General features: G+C 35.1%; 2 protein-coding genes and 1 non-coding gene across 6 annotated transcripts; 1 reads left to right on the forward strand and 2 right to left on the reverse strand.

Annotated features, from left to right (window-relative positions):
* Nucleotides 1-1,305: 1,305 nt before the first annotated feature.
* On the reverse strand, nucleotides 1,306-4,633 carry LOC110819905 (Tetratricopeptide repeat (TPR)-like superfamily protein). Its single transcript, XM_022049241.2, has one exon. The coding sequence runs from the start codon at nucleotides 4,042-4,044 to the stop codon at nucleotides 2,173-2,175; it is 1,872 nt and encodes a 623-aa protein (XP_021904933.2). The 5' UTR covers nucleotides 4,045-4,633; the 3' UTR covers nucleotides 1,306-2,172.
* Nucleotides 4,551-4,622, forward strand: TRNAP-AGG (transfer RNA proline (anticodon AGG)). The gene has a single exon. It is a non-coding gene; the product is annotated as a tRNA-Pro (tRNA).
* A 4,003-nt stretch (nucleotides 4,634-8,636) lies between the features above and the next one.
* MEE32 (dehydroquinate dehydratase, putative / shikimate dehydrogenase) lies at nucleotides 8,637-19,336 on the reverse strand. Of its 4 annotated transcripts, none has more exons than XM_088216493.1 (11): nucleotides 19,177-19,336; nucleotides 18,395-18,636; nucleotides 17,043-17,148; nucleotides 14,713-14,931; nucleotides 14,169-14,515; nucleotides 11,650-11,713; nucleotides 11,449-11,557; nucleotides 11,215-11,358; nucleotides 9,379-9,527; nucleotides 8,958-9,120; nucleotides 8,637-8,866 (listed from the first exon to the last, which is right to left on the reverse strand). In XM_088216493.1, the coding sequence occupies exons 1-11, from the start codon at nucleotides 19,195-19,197 to the stop codon at nucleotides 8,829-8,831; spliced, it is 1,602 nt and encodes a 533-aa protein (XP_088072619.1). In that variant the 5' UTR covers nucleotides 19,198-19,336; the 3' UTR covers nucleotides 8,637-8,828. The 4 variants fall into 4 exon arrangements, with proteins under 4 accessions (XP_088072619.1, XP_088072620.1, XP_088072621.1 ...); XM_088216494.1 differs by having other exon boundaries at nucleotides 18,395-18,701; nucleotides 19,177-19,326; XM_088216495.1 differs by having other exon boundaries at nucleotides 19,099-19,209.
* Between the last annotated feature and the right edge of the window lie 379 nt (nucleotides 19,337-19,715).

Genomic DNA, 19,715 nt, shown 5'->3' on the forward strand with positions numbered 1-19,715 from the left:
CCGTTTTCGATCAGTTTCGACTGATTCAGCCTATTTTATACTCCTCTATGTGAGAAAACACGTTAAGAGACCTCAATTGGCCTAAAAAAATCGAAAAACAGAGACTTACCGGCAACAGAATTTTCAGTGCGGTGACTCTGCCGACTCACCTTCGTAGTTAGGTGTTTTACTTCGATCAACCTGTAGAAAAAGGAATGATAATTATAATGGTGAAAAAATTATACGAAACGAGAATCGGAAAGAGACTCATCGGATGCAGTTTTCAATTTTTTCCGCAGCAGCGCTGCCGGACTTTACCTGCAGTTTTCAGCTCATCCGTCAGTCATTTTACTCCAATTTGGGCATACGGGTGTTCAAAATCGAATTTCGAGCAAATAAAATTTTTTTTTACCTCTTTTGGTTCGGAGGTGGCTCCGGCACAGTGGCGGGAGGCGGTCGGCTCCCTTCCCGACGATTGGTTCTTCTTCTCCAGCAGGGAGATCTGGTGTCCAGGGTTTGGGTTTAGTGTGAAGTGGGATATTTATATTCGTTTTTTTTTTTAATTTAGGTCGTTCATCGCATTTGATCTGTACCGTCCAATCGCGTTTAAATAAGAAGTGAATCTGAACTGTTCATCGCGATTTGATCTGTACCGTACGATCGCATTTAAAAGGAGAACAGATCCGGATCGTCCACACGTGCAGGAACAAATCTGGACCTTCTGATTGCGATCACGCGGATTGCCAGCGTGGCCTTGCCACGCGACAGACTCCGATTTGTCGCGACTACTGATTGGGCGTCTTACGTGACATATTTTTTATAAATTACTTTTTGACCCTCAATTTTTGATTTTTCTTTCAAAAACATCCCCAAAATTCAAATTTTTACCATTTTTTTTTTAAAATTGTTTTCAATTTCATCATACACTTATTTTTTTTTCCTAATTTTTATATTAAATAAAAATTTATAAATTAAAAAATAAATTTTTATATATTAATTTTAAATTTATTTAAAATTAATTAAGGATATTACATGGTACCTGTCATAGAATATTTACATGTTAGGAGAATGATGAGTGCCAAAAGTTTGTCGCCAAAAAAGTACTTCAATGATTGCAATTGATGCAAAACGTGTAAAAATCACATTATCTCTTCTGGCCTTATCGGATTTTTAACCTAAGTACTTTGTTATGCTTCATCGGCAAGATTCAGTGCTTGGGTTTCACCAACTTGATTAAGCACTTGGGTTTCACCACCTAGATAAAGGACTTGGGTTTTGCAGGCATACGCCAACTTGTTTTCCAATTGCATCACTGAGGCAACATAGTCAAACAAAGGCAACATAAACATTCAGAAAATCGTAAAAATAGCAAGCAAGAAACTATTGGTAGGCCATTACAAAAGTGATGGAAATACTAAAGTTTCACCTCCTAAGGCCTCCAAGAAAAATAAAAGACAGAACAAACTTGGACAGAAGTCAAGAAGAAGTTCAGTATGTAACTATGATTATCGATGATGAAGGTGGTGGACATTGAGAACCAAAGAGCTGGATCTCGTAACAGGCAGAGGTGACATTTTTGCCTGCTCCAATCAGTCCAATTCCAGCATTCCTACCACCAAAAGGAGCCATTTCAATTCAGCTCCAAACAAAGAAGTGAAAGCCTAACGTAAATTACCCATTTGTCCACATCATAGAAGGAGCAGACAACCATAAAAATTTATAAGGAATAGAACCCCAGAAAAAAAAAAAAAAAAGAAAAGGAAGATACTAAGATACCAGTAAAAGACAAGTAATATAGAGAGTGGATAAATTTGGGTTAGGGATGGGGTGGAGAGTGAATGAGAATAAAGAGGAGAATTTTGGAGCTGAAGTTTTTAACTGAGGATAGTTGAAATTTAACCCTGGTGATCCTCAAAAAGGAAGCACAGAGTTTCAAATGTTTCAAGCCTATTCTCTTCTATGTCATAATTTAGGAAAGAATATTTTTCATTTTTGGAGGGGAACGAGGGTGAAATATTCTCATTCATTTCCATTACTGGAAACAGTTCCAATCAAAATAAATTTCCATTCTTTTCTCTGTCTTCCCTTCTTCCAAATGCACCATTAAAGATCATTAGTTAGGCTTGGGTTGGAAGATGTAAGGATCAGCTTGTGGTATTTCACCTGGTATAGAACACATGCATTAGATTTCCTTCACTTCTTAAAGCCACTATAGCATTGATTTCTTATTTGAAAATCAAGGCAGCATAAAATGTTTGACAACTCTTCTGTGTATATATGTGAAGTGTTCCCAGCTACAAATGTTGTCACCTTATTTCTCAACTCAATCCAACTACAACCAGGCATTTTCTTTATTCCTTGATCCACCATTGATTTCCTTATCATCTCTGCTTCTTTCCATTGCTCGCTTGCACAGTACAAATTTGACAGTAACACGTAGCTCATCTCTCTATCAGGCTCTAAAATCTTTAAATCTTCCCCAATATAAGTCCCTGTTTTAACATCCCCATGTGCAGAACATGCTCCCAGCAGGACTTCACAGGAGGTGGCTCTGGCATTACCTGCGAGAGAATACCTTTTAGTCAACTCCTTTGCTTCTGCTAAATACCCTCCTCGACCAAGCATATCCACCATGCAAGCTACATGATCTGCTTCATGTGGAAGCTTGTAAACTGTCTCCATTAGTTTGAAAAAGGCTTTCCCTTTCTCTATAAGCCCTGAGTGACTGCAAGTCATCAATAACCCAATGAAGGTCACTCTGTCTGGTTTCACTCCAGATGCTACCACATCTTCGTAGAGTTGCAGAGCTTGGGTAGTCAATCCATGCATCCCAAACCCAAACAGCATTGCATTCCAAGATACCAGATCCTTGTCAAGAATATCATGAAATGCCCAGCTTGAACCTTCAATATCCCCACACTTAGCATACATGTTAATCAAGCCATTGCCGACATATGCATGAACAAGAAAACCGTTTTGAACCACACAAGCATGGACCATTCTGCCTAGCCCTAGAACAGCCAAACTTGAGCACGCATAAAGCGCAGCTCCAAATGTGAAATCATCAGGAAGTACCCCACTTTTTATCATATCAACAAAAAATGTAAGAGCTTGTTCTGCAGCCCCACTTCTGGCATACCCTGCTATCATAGATGTCCAAGAAACAACATTCTTATCAGGTGCTTTCTGAAACACATTAAATGCTTCATGGATGTCTCCCATTTTCATATGGGCATCGATAATAGCATTCCAAGACACCTGGGTGAGCGTCCCAATTGATTCAATCTCCTCCATAGCTTCAGTTTGGCATCCTAATTTTGCATAAAAACTCAAAATTGAATTCTTCACCTCCACTGCCACATTCCAACCAGTTTTCACAATAAAAGCATGCACCACGCATCCATACAAAAACTCAAATGATTCAGCACAAGCATGCATTAGGGAACTAAAAGTGCAATGATCAGGTGAACAATTACTATTTTGCATCCCCCTGAATAAATCCAAACACTGTCCAATCTCACCACAGCGAGCATGACATGAAATCATAATATTCCACGCCACTGTCCCTCTTCTGGGCATCGTATGGAACACTTCATAGGCACTGATAAAGAAACCGTTATTGACATGCACAAATAAAAGCGAGCACCACGTTATTTCATTTGCTACTTCCATATATTTAAAAACTTCACTTGCACTACAGGGGTCTAAACACTTGCCATACATATCAATGAGTGAGTTATTAACTGGCAATGAAGACTGGAATCCCGAGACAGTGACTAATCCATGAATTTTTGCTCCGCTACGAAGCTCACCTATTCCTGCACAGGCGTTCAAAGCAGCCGTAAAGGAGAAGTGATCAGGCTTGGTATTGGTAATTCTCATGTTGTAGAAGATAGAAAGAGCTTCTCTGTGAAGACCCAGATGAGAATAGCTCGTGATCATCGCATTCCAAGCAACCAAATCTCTATGAGGCATTTCGTCGAACAGTTTGCGAGCGCATGTTAAGCGGCCCGACCTCGAGAGAGCTACTATTTTAGACGTTATCTGGAATAAATTCAAATGCATGTCATTCTAGCTCATATTTAAAGAAAAAAACATTTAAAAATCCTAACGATAGCGAGGATAAATTTTCGGTAGGTGGCCAGATGATGGAATGGGTGAATCAAGCAGATCGGTTCGTTTCGGGCAGAATCTGACATTTACATCAGCTCAAATTGGTCCGATTGCAGCATGTCTATTACCAAAGGGAGCCACTTCAACTCATCCGCAAATTAAAAAGTGAAATTTTAAGCTTTCCACATCGTAGATGGAGGAGAGCTCGCAACTCTAAATATCACCGAAGAAATTAGGGCAGCATCATTGAAAGTAAAGAAAGAAAAAGAGGGAATAACCAGATAGGGACCAATAAATAACCTAGTGACTCGTAGAGTAGAGAAGTTAGAGTTAAGGTGGGATGGAGAGCGGACAGAGAACGGAGAGGAGAATTTTGGAGGGAAAACTGGAGCCGGTGCGTACTTTTGTAAGGGGTTGAAGAGTCAATAGTTTAGTAATTCTCCTCAATGTTCACGGAAGGGCATTTGGTCTAGTGGTATGATTCTCGCTTAGGGTGCGAGAGGTCCCGAGTTCAATTCTCGGAATGCCCCATAATGTATGTTGAATTTTTTTTCCATGTCTTCTACAGTCATATTTGCATGTTTAAGACGGTGATGCCTGGTTTTATGCCTCCTCTTTTACGGCCATATTTCTTTCCTTCGGGTGCAAGAAGTCGCGAGTTCAATTCTTGGAATGCTCCAATTGTGTCTTTTGCTCTCCCTAAAACGCAGTACTTTTTCCATGATTTTTAAAACTTAATTCTTTAGAGAAGTATTTTATTGTTTTTCTTATTTTAATTAGTTAAAATTATTTGTTCTTATTTAATATATATATATAATAGTAACATCTAGTCATAATTTATATATGTAATAATCTATGACAAATTCAACATTACATATACTTTTAGTCTTACAACCATATACTTATATTTATACCTAATCATAAAAAACAATTAACTTTGTCTATTCTAATTATGTTATTTTCTCCTTCCTTTTTGATCGTTATATTTCGTTGTTGGTTATTTTCATATTTATTCTTAATCAATTATTAAATTTTGATTATTTGATACGTAGAATAATAGTTTATATATTTAAAGTATAATTAATAAACTTTAATTATATCTTTCATTATACAAACTCATTATATTTTTACCTAATAAAAAAATTATATAATTTAAATTGGTCGCTAAATTCGAGTTAACATTATTGTAATTGATTTTGAATTCTGTTTTTACATATTCTTTCAATTTGCATTTTATTTTTTCCATGTAATTTACACTTAATCCTCCTCCAACTTGTATGATCTTCACTTAGTTTACAAGAGATATTGAGTTCAATTTACATAACGTTTCAAATCTTTCTCATATAATATTCCATTGTAGTTATTCATGTTTAAATTTACATTTTATTTTCACTCATGTGCATTTTAATCATATTTAAGAATTATATATATTTATTTCACATTAATTATAACCATTAAGCATCAATACAAAAGACAATGAAGGTGTTTAATTGGATTTATTTTTGGATCAAACATGTAAGAATACATTTGGGAGCGGGATGAAAGCAATCATTAGAAAAAAAAATAATAATTATGTATTAAACTATTTAAGAGAAATATCAGAATTGAAGTATAGAAGATTTATTTATAGAATAAGAAAAAAAATTTATCTCCAACTTTTCTTTGCAACTCTCTTTTTTTTTTTTTTTCTTTCACTAATGAATTTTTTTCTTTTGAATAAAAGTATTGTAAATTTATAGGTACCACCCATTTACATCTCAATTACAATCCAATGAATATAATCCATGACATTTCTTATATCATCACTAATGACAAAATTTTAAATAAGAACACCCATAATTTATAACTTGGTGGTTATAACTAAATTTATTTTTTAATCTATAGTCCAAATTAAAATTAGATTCGATCTAAACTGGAGTTTATGGTCTCATATTTTTGAGATGAAAGAAATTTAATTAAATGTTGTCTGATTTATCTAAATAGTCAATTTCAGTTTAAACTACGCACACTCCTAAACTTAATCTTTTACATAAAAAGTAATAATCATACTACTAGACTAAATTACTTATTAGAATTTTTTCAGGTGAAGAAAACTTAAATTTTTATTTATTTCACTCGTTTCAAAATTAACAACTTAAAATATTTTTAAATAGGTTTACATTAAATTCAAAAATTTTAAAAATAATCTATCACTATTTAAAATATAAATATAAATCAAATCTCCTAAATAATTAACTCTCAATAATAACATGATTTTTTAAAAATAAATATATTCTAAATCTAATTAAAAATAAATTCTATTTGAATTTAAATTAATAAATAAAATAAATTATAATTTCTAAAATTTATCTTCCTAACAGTACCATATAAATTTTCATATACCTTATAACTAGCAATCTTAATTAGAGGTGAGCATCCATTTAGATTTTAATGGAGACCAATGAAAATAATTTTTTAGACCGAAGAGCGAACAAAAAATATTATTTCGGTCTGGTTTGATTTTTTTGTGCAGACTGAATGACACTTCGTCCTTTATTTCAATTATTAGAAGTACAGTAACAATCGAAAATCTTACTGTGTATTTCACACAATGAGACCAAATTAACTATTTAAAGACAAAGACCCATTTATGAACTTGTCTTTGCGACCACTAGGGCCCTTGAATACAATTCTCAAAGTGTCCCAAATTTTCTTTTTGAATTGCGTCCGCAACGGTAACCAACTAGAAAGTGAAATTTACTCTTTCAATTTCATTTTGGATTTAACTTTACTCACTAATGCAAATATGTTTACTATGCAGATCAAATCTCTTATAGTATATGCAAGTCTGTCTTCGTTTACCCCTTGCATAGCCTATCGTAGTTCATACAACCGCAAATCATTCCCCTTGATTTCCAAATTTGAAATTCTTCCTATCAAAGAATAAAATTTTCCAAAGTCGATTATATACTCTTTATCCTATCCAACCATAGCCTTAAAGAGCATTGGCTAGGCATGGACCTCTACAGGCAGAACAACCTTCACATGGGCTGCTGGTTTTTCTTTCCTCTGGGAGTGGGGGTAGGGAGGATGTAGAAGAATAGAAACACGAGCTGGTTCCGGTATTACCTACAAGAGACTTCCACCATGCATGCTACAGGATCTGTTTCGGGTCAAAGGGCCATAAATATAGCTTCTGCATATCCTTATAAGCCTTGAGCGGCTACAAGTCATCAATAAACTAATGATGGTTAATCTGTCTGGTATGACTCCAGATTCTACACTATCTTCATATTGTTCTAAATGGCAGGCGATAAGTACATCTCAAACCTAAGTAGCATTGTATTCGAAGATAATAGATCCTTGTCAAGAATATTACAAAACTTGTACAGCTTGACCATTCAATATCTGTCACTGTTAGCATACACGTTAATCAAACCGTAACCTGATGTCAGAATATCAAGTTTGAGTTATAGCTGTTATCCCAATGGCAAACTTATTACTATGGCCATATCAAGATGCAGACACATTGAGCTCCTTTCGAGTACACTCTACAACTGTATCTGAATTCTAACTTGTAACCTCCATACAAAAAGAACAGAAACTAAAGTCATGAGCTACTATTTTAACGGTCTAGTACACCCAAACTTAAACAGACATAAAGGGCAGCCCTCCAATTGTGAAATCATCAGGAAGTACACCACCTTTTCTAACTTCAACAAAAGATCTAAGAGCTTGCTCCCCATCCCAACTAGCCATACCTTGCTATCATGTATATAGAAAAAAACAACATTCTTACCAGGAACTTTCTGAAACAAATTACAGGATTCATTAATGTCTGCTATTTTCATAGGGGCCCCTTGCTGCTATATTCCAAGTTTTCTCACTAAGAAGACAATTCACCAAAGTCCAATAATCAGGTGAACAAACAATATTATTCTTCTGAACAAATCCAAACACAATTCAATAGCAAGCATGACCAGAAATCATAATATTCCAAGCGTCTGTCATTCTTTTCAGCATCAAATCAAAGAATTATGGGCTGGGGATTACTAACATATTTTCCTGGCCAAGAAACATCACCCGGTCTTTTTCACTATAAACATTTCTTTTTCGCCTCCAGAATTTTTTTTATTGTTTTGGGTCTTCTTTTCCTACCCAATTCTTTCTTCACGCTACAAATGAACTCAACAACTATTCCTCTTCAAATTCTATCTCTATCTCTGGTTTTCTTCTTCTTTTTTCCCTTCTCCTCTTTCCTCCCAATCAGAATCCAACTGTCCAACACTGTAAAATGCCACTAAAATGCAAGCACGGGAACGCACTTGTCTGGTTAGATCAGCACTTCAGACTTGAAATTAGCAACATAAACACAATGTTGTTGTCTTACAGCTCATTCCATTGGATACTTTTTTGCTTAGATCTAACGAACTGATAATTGATGTCACAACATCACATTAAAATATTTAACGCAAATCGTATAAATTGCAAAGAGAGGCAACAAGCATGAGTTAGTACTAAAAAGTCGTAAAAAAATGTTTATCAATGAAAAGTTACCCAAGAAGTCAATGAATGGTTTCATGAATAAAAATAACCTGCATAGAGTTGCAGATGAAATAGATTGCTATTAATTCCCATTTACATCCACGAACAAGTCCCCAAACACCCAAAAAATAGAGAAAAATCAAGTATAAATTTAAGCTACATTTTGAAACTAAATGGCCGATGTAGGGAGTGAACCAGAAAAAACCTCCTCATTACTTCTCCAAAATTTTCCGGAATAGCTCCTTAGGAGCTGCATGCAGAAGACAAAGAAGGATGTAAATGCTAATGTAAGTTGAGAGCAAAAAAAAGGCTGAATTCATGAGCTATATAAAACATTTTACCAGGCAAACCAGTAAACTTTTCGAACTGTTCATATGCCTGTCCAAGAAACATCTCCAACCCAGAAACAACTGTGGCTCCAGATTCTTCTGCTTCTGTCAAGAGTCTGGTTATTTTGGGGGTGTAAACAGCATCGAAAACCAGTGAATAATACTTCAACGCATGCTGCAAAAACATTAAGTCTCTCAATTCTTTTGCCTTTTAACGATGACGTCTTCACAGCATCAAACCTTAGTAAGCTTTCCCGAGAGAAGCAGAATGGTAAAATATCATATGGCTCATTATTTAAGGTGAAATATTCAATATCAACGAAAAATAGACACAATGTAAATAACAAGCATGGCTGATAAGAAGTTCCAGATAGAAAATTACTTTCAATAAAGGAATTGATTCTCTTCATTTTTAGTAGAAGGAGAGGCCAACCTTAGAAACAGGAGTTTCATTAACATTTGGCTGCATTCCTATAGATGTTGTGTTTGCAAGAATCATGCCATCTTCTGGATGGAAATTGTCCAAGTCAGCAAGAGATATAGCATCTGCACCAATTATTTCTGCAAGTTCCCTGGCTCTCTCTAAAAATAGAAATATATAATAAAATAAATCAATCATTATAGAACTGAGTAAAATCATTCAATCTCAATATGTGATATAGTAAACAAAAAGTGGTTACATGACAGATAACCTTTCAAGGAAGGATGGGAACCAGAGGATGACCAACAAGTTCTGCAAAATTTTCCATAGTAACTAGAAGATGACCATATAAAAAAAAATCAAGAGTTTCGAACCATCTGTTTTTTAAAATATTAAAACCATTAGTGTCGTCGACCCCCTCAAAAGTCCTATTTATTTCCTTCCAAACAACCCAAAAGATAGTAAACGGGATAAAGTTCATATGTTTTCTTCGGCCTCTAATGCCCTTCCATGTTCAAATTTCTTTCCTCACCGAACCCATCATCACTCAACTTACACCCAACAGCCCATAAACCATAATCCATAACTCATAGACCACCAGACAATGCAGTAACACATGCTTACAAGTCTCCTCATCCTTCTTGTAGAGAAAACAGGTGTTAATCAAAATATTTCCCGTTTTCTCCAGGTTGTCAATGGTTAAGAAACATTCCCAACTACCCTCCCAAGCAAAAAAACAAATCCGAGAAGGGATTCTGGTCTTCCATATCTGTCTGACAAGAAAGCAAGTACCATCATCACTATACTTGTACAGCTTTGTGTTGGAAAATTTAACCGAAAATTATCCGGTTTGTCTAAGGCTCCAAAGGGGAGAATCAGTACTGTTCTCCAGTTATATGCAAGATAATTTCTGAAGTAACTCCTCATATTCGTCAATCTTCTAATCGTTAAGTAATCTCGATACCAAGACCTGCCACTCCTTCCCTCTACTGCTATTCACCGCAAGAGAGTCACATATTTTAATGTTTTTCTGTTGTACTATTGTATAATTATGAGGGAAATGTGCCATCAAAGTATCCTCTTCCATCCACTTATCCTCCCAATATCTCACTCTATTTCCCCTTCCCACCTTCCACTTTGTACACTCCAGGAAGTTGACTTTTCTTTGGATGAGCTTCTTCCACAGACTTCTGCCATATGGTCTTGAGCTTTCTCTAGTGAAACAACCCCAGTCATCGATGTCAAATTTTACTGAAATTATTCTTCTCCACAAATCATCTTCCTCTGTTAGGCTAAATGGTATAATATACCCTTCTTATGTAATTAATAGTATTTTATTTTGTTATTCATAAAATCTGTATATATAAGGCCCTATATTATTCAATAAAAAACATACTTCATTCTCCACACTAAGTTCTATGCACATCCCTAGGATGCGACACACTCCTTGAACAGTGGTGCAATTGTGCAACCTTGGTGCAATCCTGGGACCTAGGTTCATTCCCAGGTTCGAAAAACGTTCCCAAAGCCAAGAAACATCCTTGGCCCGTGTTGCATTCATGATAGTCGAGAATGGTTCCAAATCCCAAGCACAAATCTCGCACAACCCCGAGTCTTCACTTGATACACTATTACAGCAACTCAAGTAAATTAAATCAATACTGAATTAGCAGTTAACCACACAATATCCTTTCCTTTAAATCATTGGAGATCAACTGATCAACTTTTTGTTTTTGACAGCCCCAACCTACGTAATCTTCTTCCTCAAACTACATGTCATTGGTGATTCTATCTCCCTGTATTAACACCAAACTAATATAAAAAAGCAATTTACTATTCAAACCTTACCATAAGTGCGATTAGCGATCACAACCCTAGCTCCCTTTTGTTTTGCACCATAACCGAGTGCCTTGCCAGCACCACCGGCACCAATTACCACAAACAGCTTACCAGCTAATGGTGAACCAGCTGCACTATTAGCATTACCTGAAGCTGTCAACAAAGATGAACAGGGCTTAGCACCATTTCCAAAATTGCTCTAGAGGAACATTCATAGAAAGTTCAGAAAAAAACGGAAGGAACCTTGCAATCGGTCCTCAATAGCAGAAATAGCACCAACGTAGTCGGTATTGTAACCAAGTAACTTCCCATCATTATATCTCCTTATGATACAATTGACAGCTCCTATTGACTGCAAGATATTGATAATATTCATGGGTATAAACTAAAGAAATGGGAACAACTCAGATTAGAAGCTCCAGATACTAAGATATTCTCAAATACCTTTGCCACTGGATCAACCTCATCACAGGATTTCATTGCAGCCTCTTTGTGAGGAATTGTGCAACTGCATGTGATAAAAGTTATTTTGTCACTTAAGTATAATAAATAAATTATTGGTAACATTTTCTGTAAATGAAAAAGATGACAATGAATTCCAACAAACTGAACCATATAATTAAATATGCTGGAATATTTCCCTTGTCACTCTAAACCGATGAGAGATTCACAAAGTTTTCCCATCAAAGACAAAAATAAATAGAAAGATGTCGTTTATTTAGTGATGAACGAAGAACTCTATCGAAGAGAAAGATAATGCACAAAATAGGAGAGGATATGACATCCCTTGCCCCAAAAAGAACATAGCAAGAAAAATAAAAATAAAAATAGAAAACCTTAAGGGCAAAAATAAAAATCTAATCCCTATGCATTTGAAAGTGATGATTGAAGATTCTGCATCAAGTTCCAACTAGATGACCTTAACGAATAAAATTTGCCCCTCCTACTAACACTTTATGCTCCTTGGTCCTCCCAATGACCTTTTTTTTTTAAATAAAAGAGAAAGAGTATTATTATGCAAAAAGATACCAAGGGGATAAAACACAAAATTACATATCGATCAGATAGTTCATGACAACTCCAATATCTTCCCAATCTACTATGTCATGACCAAGCAAAATAGAACCAAAAGTATGAAACCATCTATCTCTAATATTTACAATATCTGTTTCAATACTCTCAAAAACTCTAACATTCCTCTCCCTCCAAACAACCCACATAATAGAAATTGGAATAAGGAATAAATTTTTTTTCTTTTTACATAAATCAGCCCACGCCCACAACTCCTTGCTAACACTACCCGCCATGGCCCACTTCATCTCCATAATCCCATACACGTAGTCCCAAATTCTGTAGACCAGAGGACAATGAAGTAACAAGTGATTGCATGATTCTTCATCTGCCTTGCACATGTAACACCTATTAGTTATTATCATATCTCTTTTTCTCAACATATCAATGGTCAAGATTTTTTCTTTAACAGCTTCCCAAATGAAAAAAAGTCATTCGAGGCGGTGCTTTTGACCTCCAAATTTGCTTAAACGGTGCTGTCTTGGCATTCTCCTCACCATTTTTGACAATAAAATTATAGTAGGACTTCACCAAAAAACCTCTTTTCTTGTCCGATTTTCAGATTCTTTTGTCTTTCAAATTACCCATCTTAAAAACAGCAAGCCACCGATGCAGATTACAGAATTCTACCTCTTCTTCCTCCTTTAAATTTCTTCTAACCCCTCCCCCCCCCCCCAGCTTTCTCCCTTCTCACACGTTTTCTCCACAAGAATATCCCTCTCACTAGCAATCTCAAAGATCCTCGGGAATTTATCTTTCAATTTGAAGTCACCAGCCCACTCATCCTTGCAAAATTTAATTTCGACCTCATTACCTAGCAATCTCAATGACCCATAAGGTAGAATAGGTGAAAATCTCTAGAGTAGGAGGATGTTACGATCCCTACTGATGAATCGCATCATGGGACAATTTAAAACGAAATCAGTAGGTATAATTGTAGCATAGAAACTTACTCTTCATTGATATTAATACTTAGACGCAAGGCTGCCTTCATCCCACAGCAGAGGATATATACAAATAGGAGCAGTTAATTCTATAATTTTGAATTTCCAGAATTGCCTAAACTGTCCTCGTCTTATAACAGACTTATTTCCTACGCTAATACACAATTAACACTTATTTAAACACTTACATAGAGATTACATAATAAACATTAAAACTAACACATATAGATAGGCAATTACACAGGATTGCTCATCCTTGTGTTCAGGAACTATTTTGTTCCTAAATGAGAACAAACCTACTCAACCACAGATCAAAAAGAAATAAAAACTCAAGTAAGCAGAATTGAAGCCAACAATAAAGAAAAGATGATAATTGCTCTTCAAACATTGATAATACATTAAACAAATGTCAGGAGAAAGAGCTCTATGAGGTCTCCAAGTGTGGGGAATACCATTGGCATAATCCTCTTCAGAATAACAGTTCAAGCAAAAAGTTTAACCCAGGGGGAGCTTTCACTTTTCAGAAAATATGACATGAAGAACTGAAACGGATATCAAGATTGCCAATGAGAAATTCCAAAAAAGGATTTACAAGTGCAAACACCAGATTGCTCACAGCTAGGTCCAGCAAGCAGGGCAATGGGGTAAAAAATGCCAAGAGTATCCATCAAAGACATCAAATAAATTGTTTCTCTACCATCTTATGTAAAAAAAAAAGAAATTCCATGAAACTTGACCATCAAGGCAATTAAATAAGAAAATAGAGATAGAAGCAAAATTCATGGAGCAGAGATGATATAGGCAAGGAAAAGGGCAGCCAAGGCAACTTTCCCCTCTAAAATCACATAAAGAAACATTGGTCTTGATAATAGGAGCAAGGAAACATCAGATCTCATAGTATTAAATCAATGTAGTATATTCGACATGTAACAAATCCTATGTTTTAACCTGAATCCAGCAAAATCTGGGGATGAATAAGTCCAGAGAAAATTTGCAATGTCATCGACCAACAAATGCACATAAACGCCATTGAAACCCACTGACTTGAATGCCTCATTGTGTAAAGCAGGTGATTTGCTGTGACTAACAGGCTTCCCAATAATCCCATATACTTTTGTATCAGGGCCTATCTGTCTGAAATTGTACAGATACAATAGATCCTTTATTGTCGGTTGACCAGGAGCTGAAACTATTCCAGCCTCAAGGGTTCCAAAAGTGAGATAACCACCAAATTTTGCACAAAGTATTCGTGAAATCAAACCTCTTTCTCCCATAACAAGTCCAATTACTGGAACCTGAAATTTTTTAACTGAAAGAATAAATTAACAAATTTTTACCATATAAAAAATCTGATAAACCATAAATCAGACGCTTTGGTGTTTAGCACAGTAGAGAAGGCTGCACTCCTGCTGTAAGATTCCAATTCACAGTGAGAAGCTAAAAATTAACTTAAAAGCTTGTAAACCACTGGCATGCCACATATACTGCTTACTTGAGAATGCACAGTTATTTGGAAAATGCGTGCCACATCAGTGATGTCCAAAGCAGTTGTCGCAATCTTCACTATGTCAGCTCCAGTTGATTGTATTTTTGCAACAAGGTTACTGAGATCCTCAGCAGATGGAGTATTCTGGTAGTTGTGAGAGGAAACAATGACTTTGAATTTCTCAGGCTTCTTTTCATATATAGAGTTCACGAACTCACCAGCAACCTTCACAAAAAGTAATTAGATCTGTAAAAAATGTTGTTCAGATTTCAAAATCTAACTGCAAAGTTTAATGATATGATTTTTTTTTTTTGAGATAAAAAGAGTGAGAAATATATTTATGAGACACCAAGAAAGTGCCCCCCGTATACAAAAAATTTACAAGCGGTTAGTAAGTATATCTACAAAGACCGCAAAATCGTCAGGACTATAAAAATCATGTTCCAAAACCATAAAACCAAAAAAATGAATCCATCTATCTTTAATTTTGACAAGCGGTTCTTGTTTCTTTCTTTCCAAATTATCCACAAAATGGATAAAGGGATGAGACACAAGACATCATGATCATTTCTCAGCCCCTCCCAAGCTAATAGTTCAGATCTAATCGTTCCTGCCATAACTAAACTGATGCTGAGAAGACCATAAACAGAGGACCAGAGACCGTAGGTGAAAGGACATTCAATCAGGAGGTGGTTACATGATTCAGCATTGCGCTTGCAGAGAAAACATCTGTTCACCAGGGTTATTTCACATTTCATCAGATTATCCACTGTCAGGATACGTTCTTTATCTGCTTCCCAAGCAAAAAAGGAGATACGAGTTGGAGCTTTAGATTTCCACGCAATTTTAACAGGGAAAATCTCCTGGTTCAACCTGCTGTACCTTAACAGATGGCTGTAGAAGGATTCAATGGAAAAAGAACCTTAATAACATGATGTCTTCTTGATATCACTTTGTGTAGGGGGAGCTGTATACCCTTGGGTGAATCTGGATCTTTAACTGTTCCCCTAGTCTAATATCATGGAATTAAGTAGGGAAGCTCGGCAAGTAATACCTCACAAAAAGATATACAATGAAAAATTATATAAATAGATCTTAGAAGAAAGATACCAAAGTTTCACATTCCTCCAAGTACTTTTTCCTAAGAATACATTCCTTTAAATGCTATAGAGCTTTTACATTTCACATTAAAACTATTCATTGAAACATACAAAGAGTTTTATATTCCATATGACTTCATATAAATTGATGAAGAGGAGGAAAGCTATGGGATTATGAGAATAAAAAGCTAAGAAAAAGAGAAATTTCCAACTTGTCAAAAGTTTCGTAATGGTGCATTAATAGAAACACCAGGATGGATTACTAAGAAATTTACGACCTTGGATGTACATATATCCAAGACTCAAGCATCTTATAATTTGTCTAAGATATTATAAGCTAATGAAACATTGATCAAGAACCACAATTTTGATTTCTACAGTGTTAGAATTTTTAATCAGGTGTCAGCCCCCTCATCTTTTCCACAAAGTGTCTTTAAGATTGTCTGAAGCAATTGACTTAAATCTATGATACCTAGGTTTGGAGTTTGTCTAGGCAATTCTATGAGTTATTTATGATTTCTAGTTTTTTATAATCATTCAAAGAAATTTCCAGAAACTATAATCTTTAAGGTGTGAATCAATTGATTTTAAATTAAGATATCCTAGGCGTGATATCCAGGTTGGGAATAGTCCACTCAAGAACTGTTCATAGCCTAAAATGGCATCACAATTCCTAAGTAGGCAAATCATCTCAAATTGACCTACATGAAATGTCCTAAAACTAGAAAGAAATAAGGTCTATAAAACTAATAAGACAATAAACAAAAAGATGACTCAGCAACAAAGTAATAACTAGAGGATAAAAATAATCAAAAATGAAAAAAAACAGTTGCTTGACAGTCAAGTTGCTAAAGTATATCGATATTAAAAAATGCACCCCTATGGCTCACTATGATTAAGATTAACATATAATTTTCAACCTGACAAGCCACCAACTTTCTAACAAGTTCTGTGAATTTCACATCTGAAATTATTATCGTCTCCATAACAGAAAGAAAGAGAAACCAGCCTTTTCAGAGAGAGAGAGAGAGAGAGAGAGAGGAAACTTATACAAGTTCTATGAATTTCACATCTTAAACTATTATCAAGTCTCCATAATAGAAAGAAAGAGAAAGCAACCCTTTCAAAGAGAGAGAGGAGCTTAGACAAGTTCTATGAATTTTACATCTTAGATTATTATCAAGTCCCCATAATAGATATATACGTGTGTATATATAAATAGAGAGAGTAAGTAACCTGAAGCTCCACATCAACATAATCAGCTCCCAACTCCATGGCCAATCGGAGTGTATTTAATCGCTCCTTTTCATCACCATCATACTGACCACCCTCCCATTTTGGTCTAGAAACATGAAAAGAATCAGTGTCCCAATCTTGGAGCTGTCTAAAAGATGTAACGACATAATAATTCTGGAAATGCAATGGATAACTCCGACTAAGATAAGCAGACAACAAAAATTTCTTAAAATTGGAAGATAAGAAACCAATTTAACTTTAGTTGTCAATATGGTCAGATATCTGCAATATTACAAAAGAAAAATTAACAGCAAAAAATATTACTAGCACAATGCAGTATCATAAAAAAGGATTATCCATGCTGTAGCGCACAATGAATTCATTTATTCTGGTGAAAATTTTGGAAGCATATAAAGCAAAAAGATGCTCACAGGCACACCAAAGAAAATATGAAACAACTCTAGATAATCCAAAATTTTTCATCAATTAGGATCGTTCTTCTTTCATATTAGAGCACATGCATTCCCTGTCCTTCGACTACGAAATCACCTTAAAAATAGCTAAATCGTCCAAATACCAACAAAGCTTCAGAATCACCTCAAATATAACTGTTAAAGACAATGAAAATCTAGCTCCAGCACATGCTGATTTGACACAATATAGAAAAATTCAGTGAGTAAAATGTTGACTTAAGCATATGCAATTTAGATATTGAAGAACAGGGCCCAAATTCCACAGACTAAATGATATCTCCACCAGATAAATGAAATGTAAAGACTGAGAAAAGCATAAATAGAAATCAAAGTGCATCATCACTATCATACCAGGAAAGTTTGAGATCACTGATGAACTGGAACCATGACGTAAAGGCACAAAAAAGAAGAGGTATTCAAAAGAAGCTATTCCTGTTATTGCCATCTATCCTCTCTCTCTCTCTCTCTCTCTCTCTCAATCTCTTTCTCTCTCTTTCAGGTGAAGGAGCCCAAATTTGTAAGGGTGTCTGAACATTTGTTTTGTATAGCTTCCTCAAACCAAGCATTATATAGCTTATAGTACAAATTCAGATTGGTGAATTACTGACATTAAGTTACAATATTCAGAAAAGAGCAGGACAAATCCAAATACCACCATTGAAAGCCAACTTGAAGTCTATATCTATATAATTCAGGGGAGTTTGTTTCATTGAAGAAATATGAACAAGGAGCTGAAACAAACTTGACAAAAATCCAACAAACTAAAGTCTAAAACTCATATGTAATGCTGATAATAATAAATTGATCACTAAAAATTTATGCAGTCTACATACCATAAAATCTGAACTAAAATGGAAAATCATAATCAAAGTTACAAACCTGTAGGTGAAGAGAGTGGGCAAAGGGCATTCTGTAATTATGGTCTTAAGATCGTCGAGAGGACTAAAGCTCTTTAAACTATCTAATCGAATTTCCACAAGGTCAGCACCACTAGCTTTAGCTTTACCAGCGTCGATCACCATCTTATCTACAGATTCCGCCATTATAGGAACACAAATCAAAGTCGCGTTCCTGCTGATATCTCCACCTTCCATTCTTTGGTCAGAAGAAGCTGAAGCAAGCTAAAAATGTCCAAGAAAAATGATCGATACAGTGAGATTTGCGACGATGCCAAAAAAATATCCACCTGCTAGTAAACAAATGTATATAAGATTTGAATGGTGTCTCAGTAAAGACGCCTTCCCTTATCTTTTTCCCCTTAATAATTATAGTTTCTAGGGAAATCAAATAGAAGCTAAACAGTAATGAGGAAAAAAAACCCGAAAAGACAAATAAACGTCGGAAATGCATGTAGGCAAATAAAAATAAAACGAAACGAAGAGGAGAAAGTTATCCAATTTTCTTCACTTTTCGTCATTTACATACTTCAATTTATCGAAAAATATACATAAAATCTTCTCTTTCCAGAAGAAAAGAAAAGAATAAAGAGATCGACAAATCTTTATTAAAAGCAACGAGAGCTGGCAAGATCCAAACTGCTTGGAAATGAAAATGAAACAACAAGAGTATCCAACTTATCTTACAAGCTCTTGCTGATGTTTCTCAGTAACCAAACAGAAATAAAGAAAGAAGAGTAGAAATCAAGCTGAAGAAGGTTTTACCAAACCGCTGCTAGTCTCCATTTTGCAAAGTAGAGTTGAATGTGCAGCGCCTGCAAGGAGCCTTGCTTTTTGAAGTCTGCGGTTCGGTGAGTTTGGTGGTTGGTGGCGTTTGTGGTCGGGGGTTGGTGAGTAGACGATGCCAACGCTTTCAGCAATTCCATAATATTTTCCATGTGAAAATAATAACAATTAAATTTATTAACTACCCTTTTCAATTAAATTTACAAATTATTTTGAGAAAACAGACATGAAGCTAAATAGCCAAATATTCAGCAATTTTTATAAATTTATAAATTATGTAATTCACCTAAAAAAAAAATTCACAAATATAATAAATTTACTCATACTGAATTTGAATTAATACGAAAATAAATTATTAATTTGTTGAGAATAATATTTTTGTTTTGTATGTTATAATTATCTTAGTTTATACAAGATAAAAAAAAAACTATCCAAATTACTGATAAATAACTTATATTATTTATCATATTCAATAAACTTAATTTTTAGTGATTTTTATTTTAACTTTCATAAAATTT

This window comes from Carica papaya, chromosome 3 (genome assembly GCF_054855325.1).
Source record: "Carica papaya isolate Zhongbai chromosome 3, ASM5485532v1, whole genome shotgun sequence".
In the NCBI taxonomy this organism is placed as follows: domain Eukaryota; kingdom Viridiplantae; phylum Streptophyta; class Magnoliopsida; order Brassicales; family Caricaceae; genus Carica; species Carica papaya.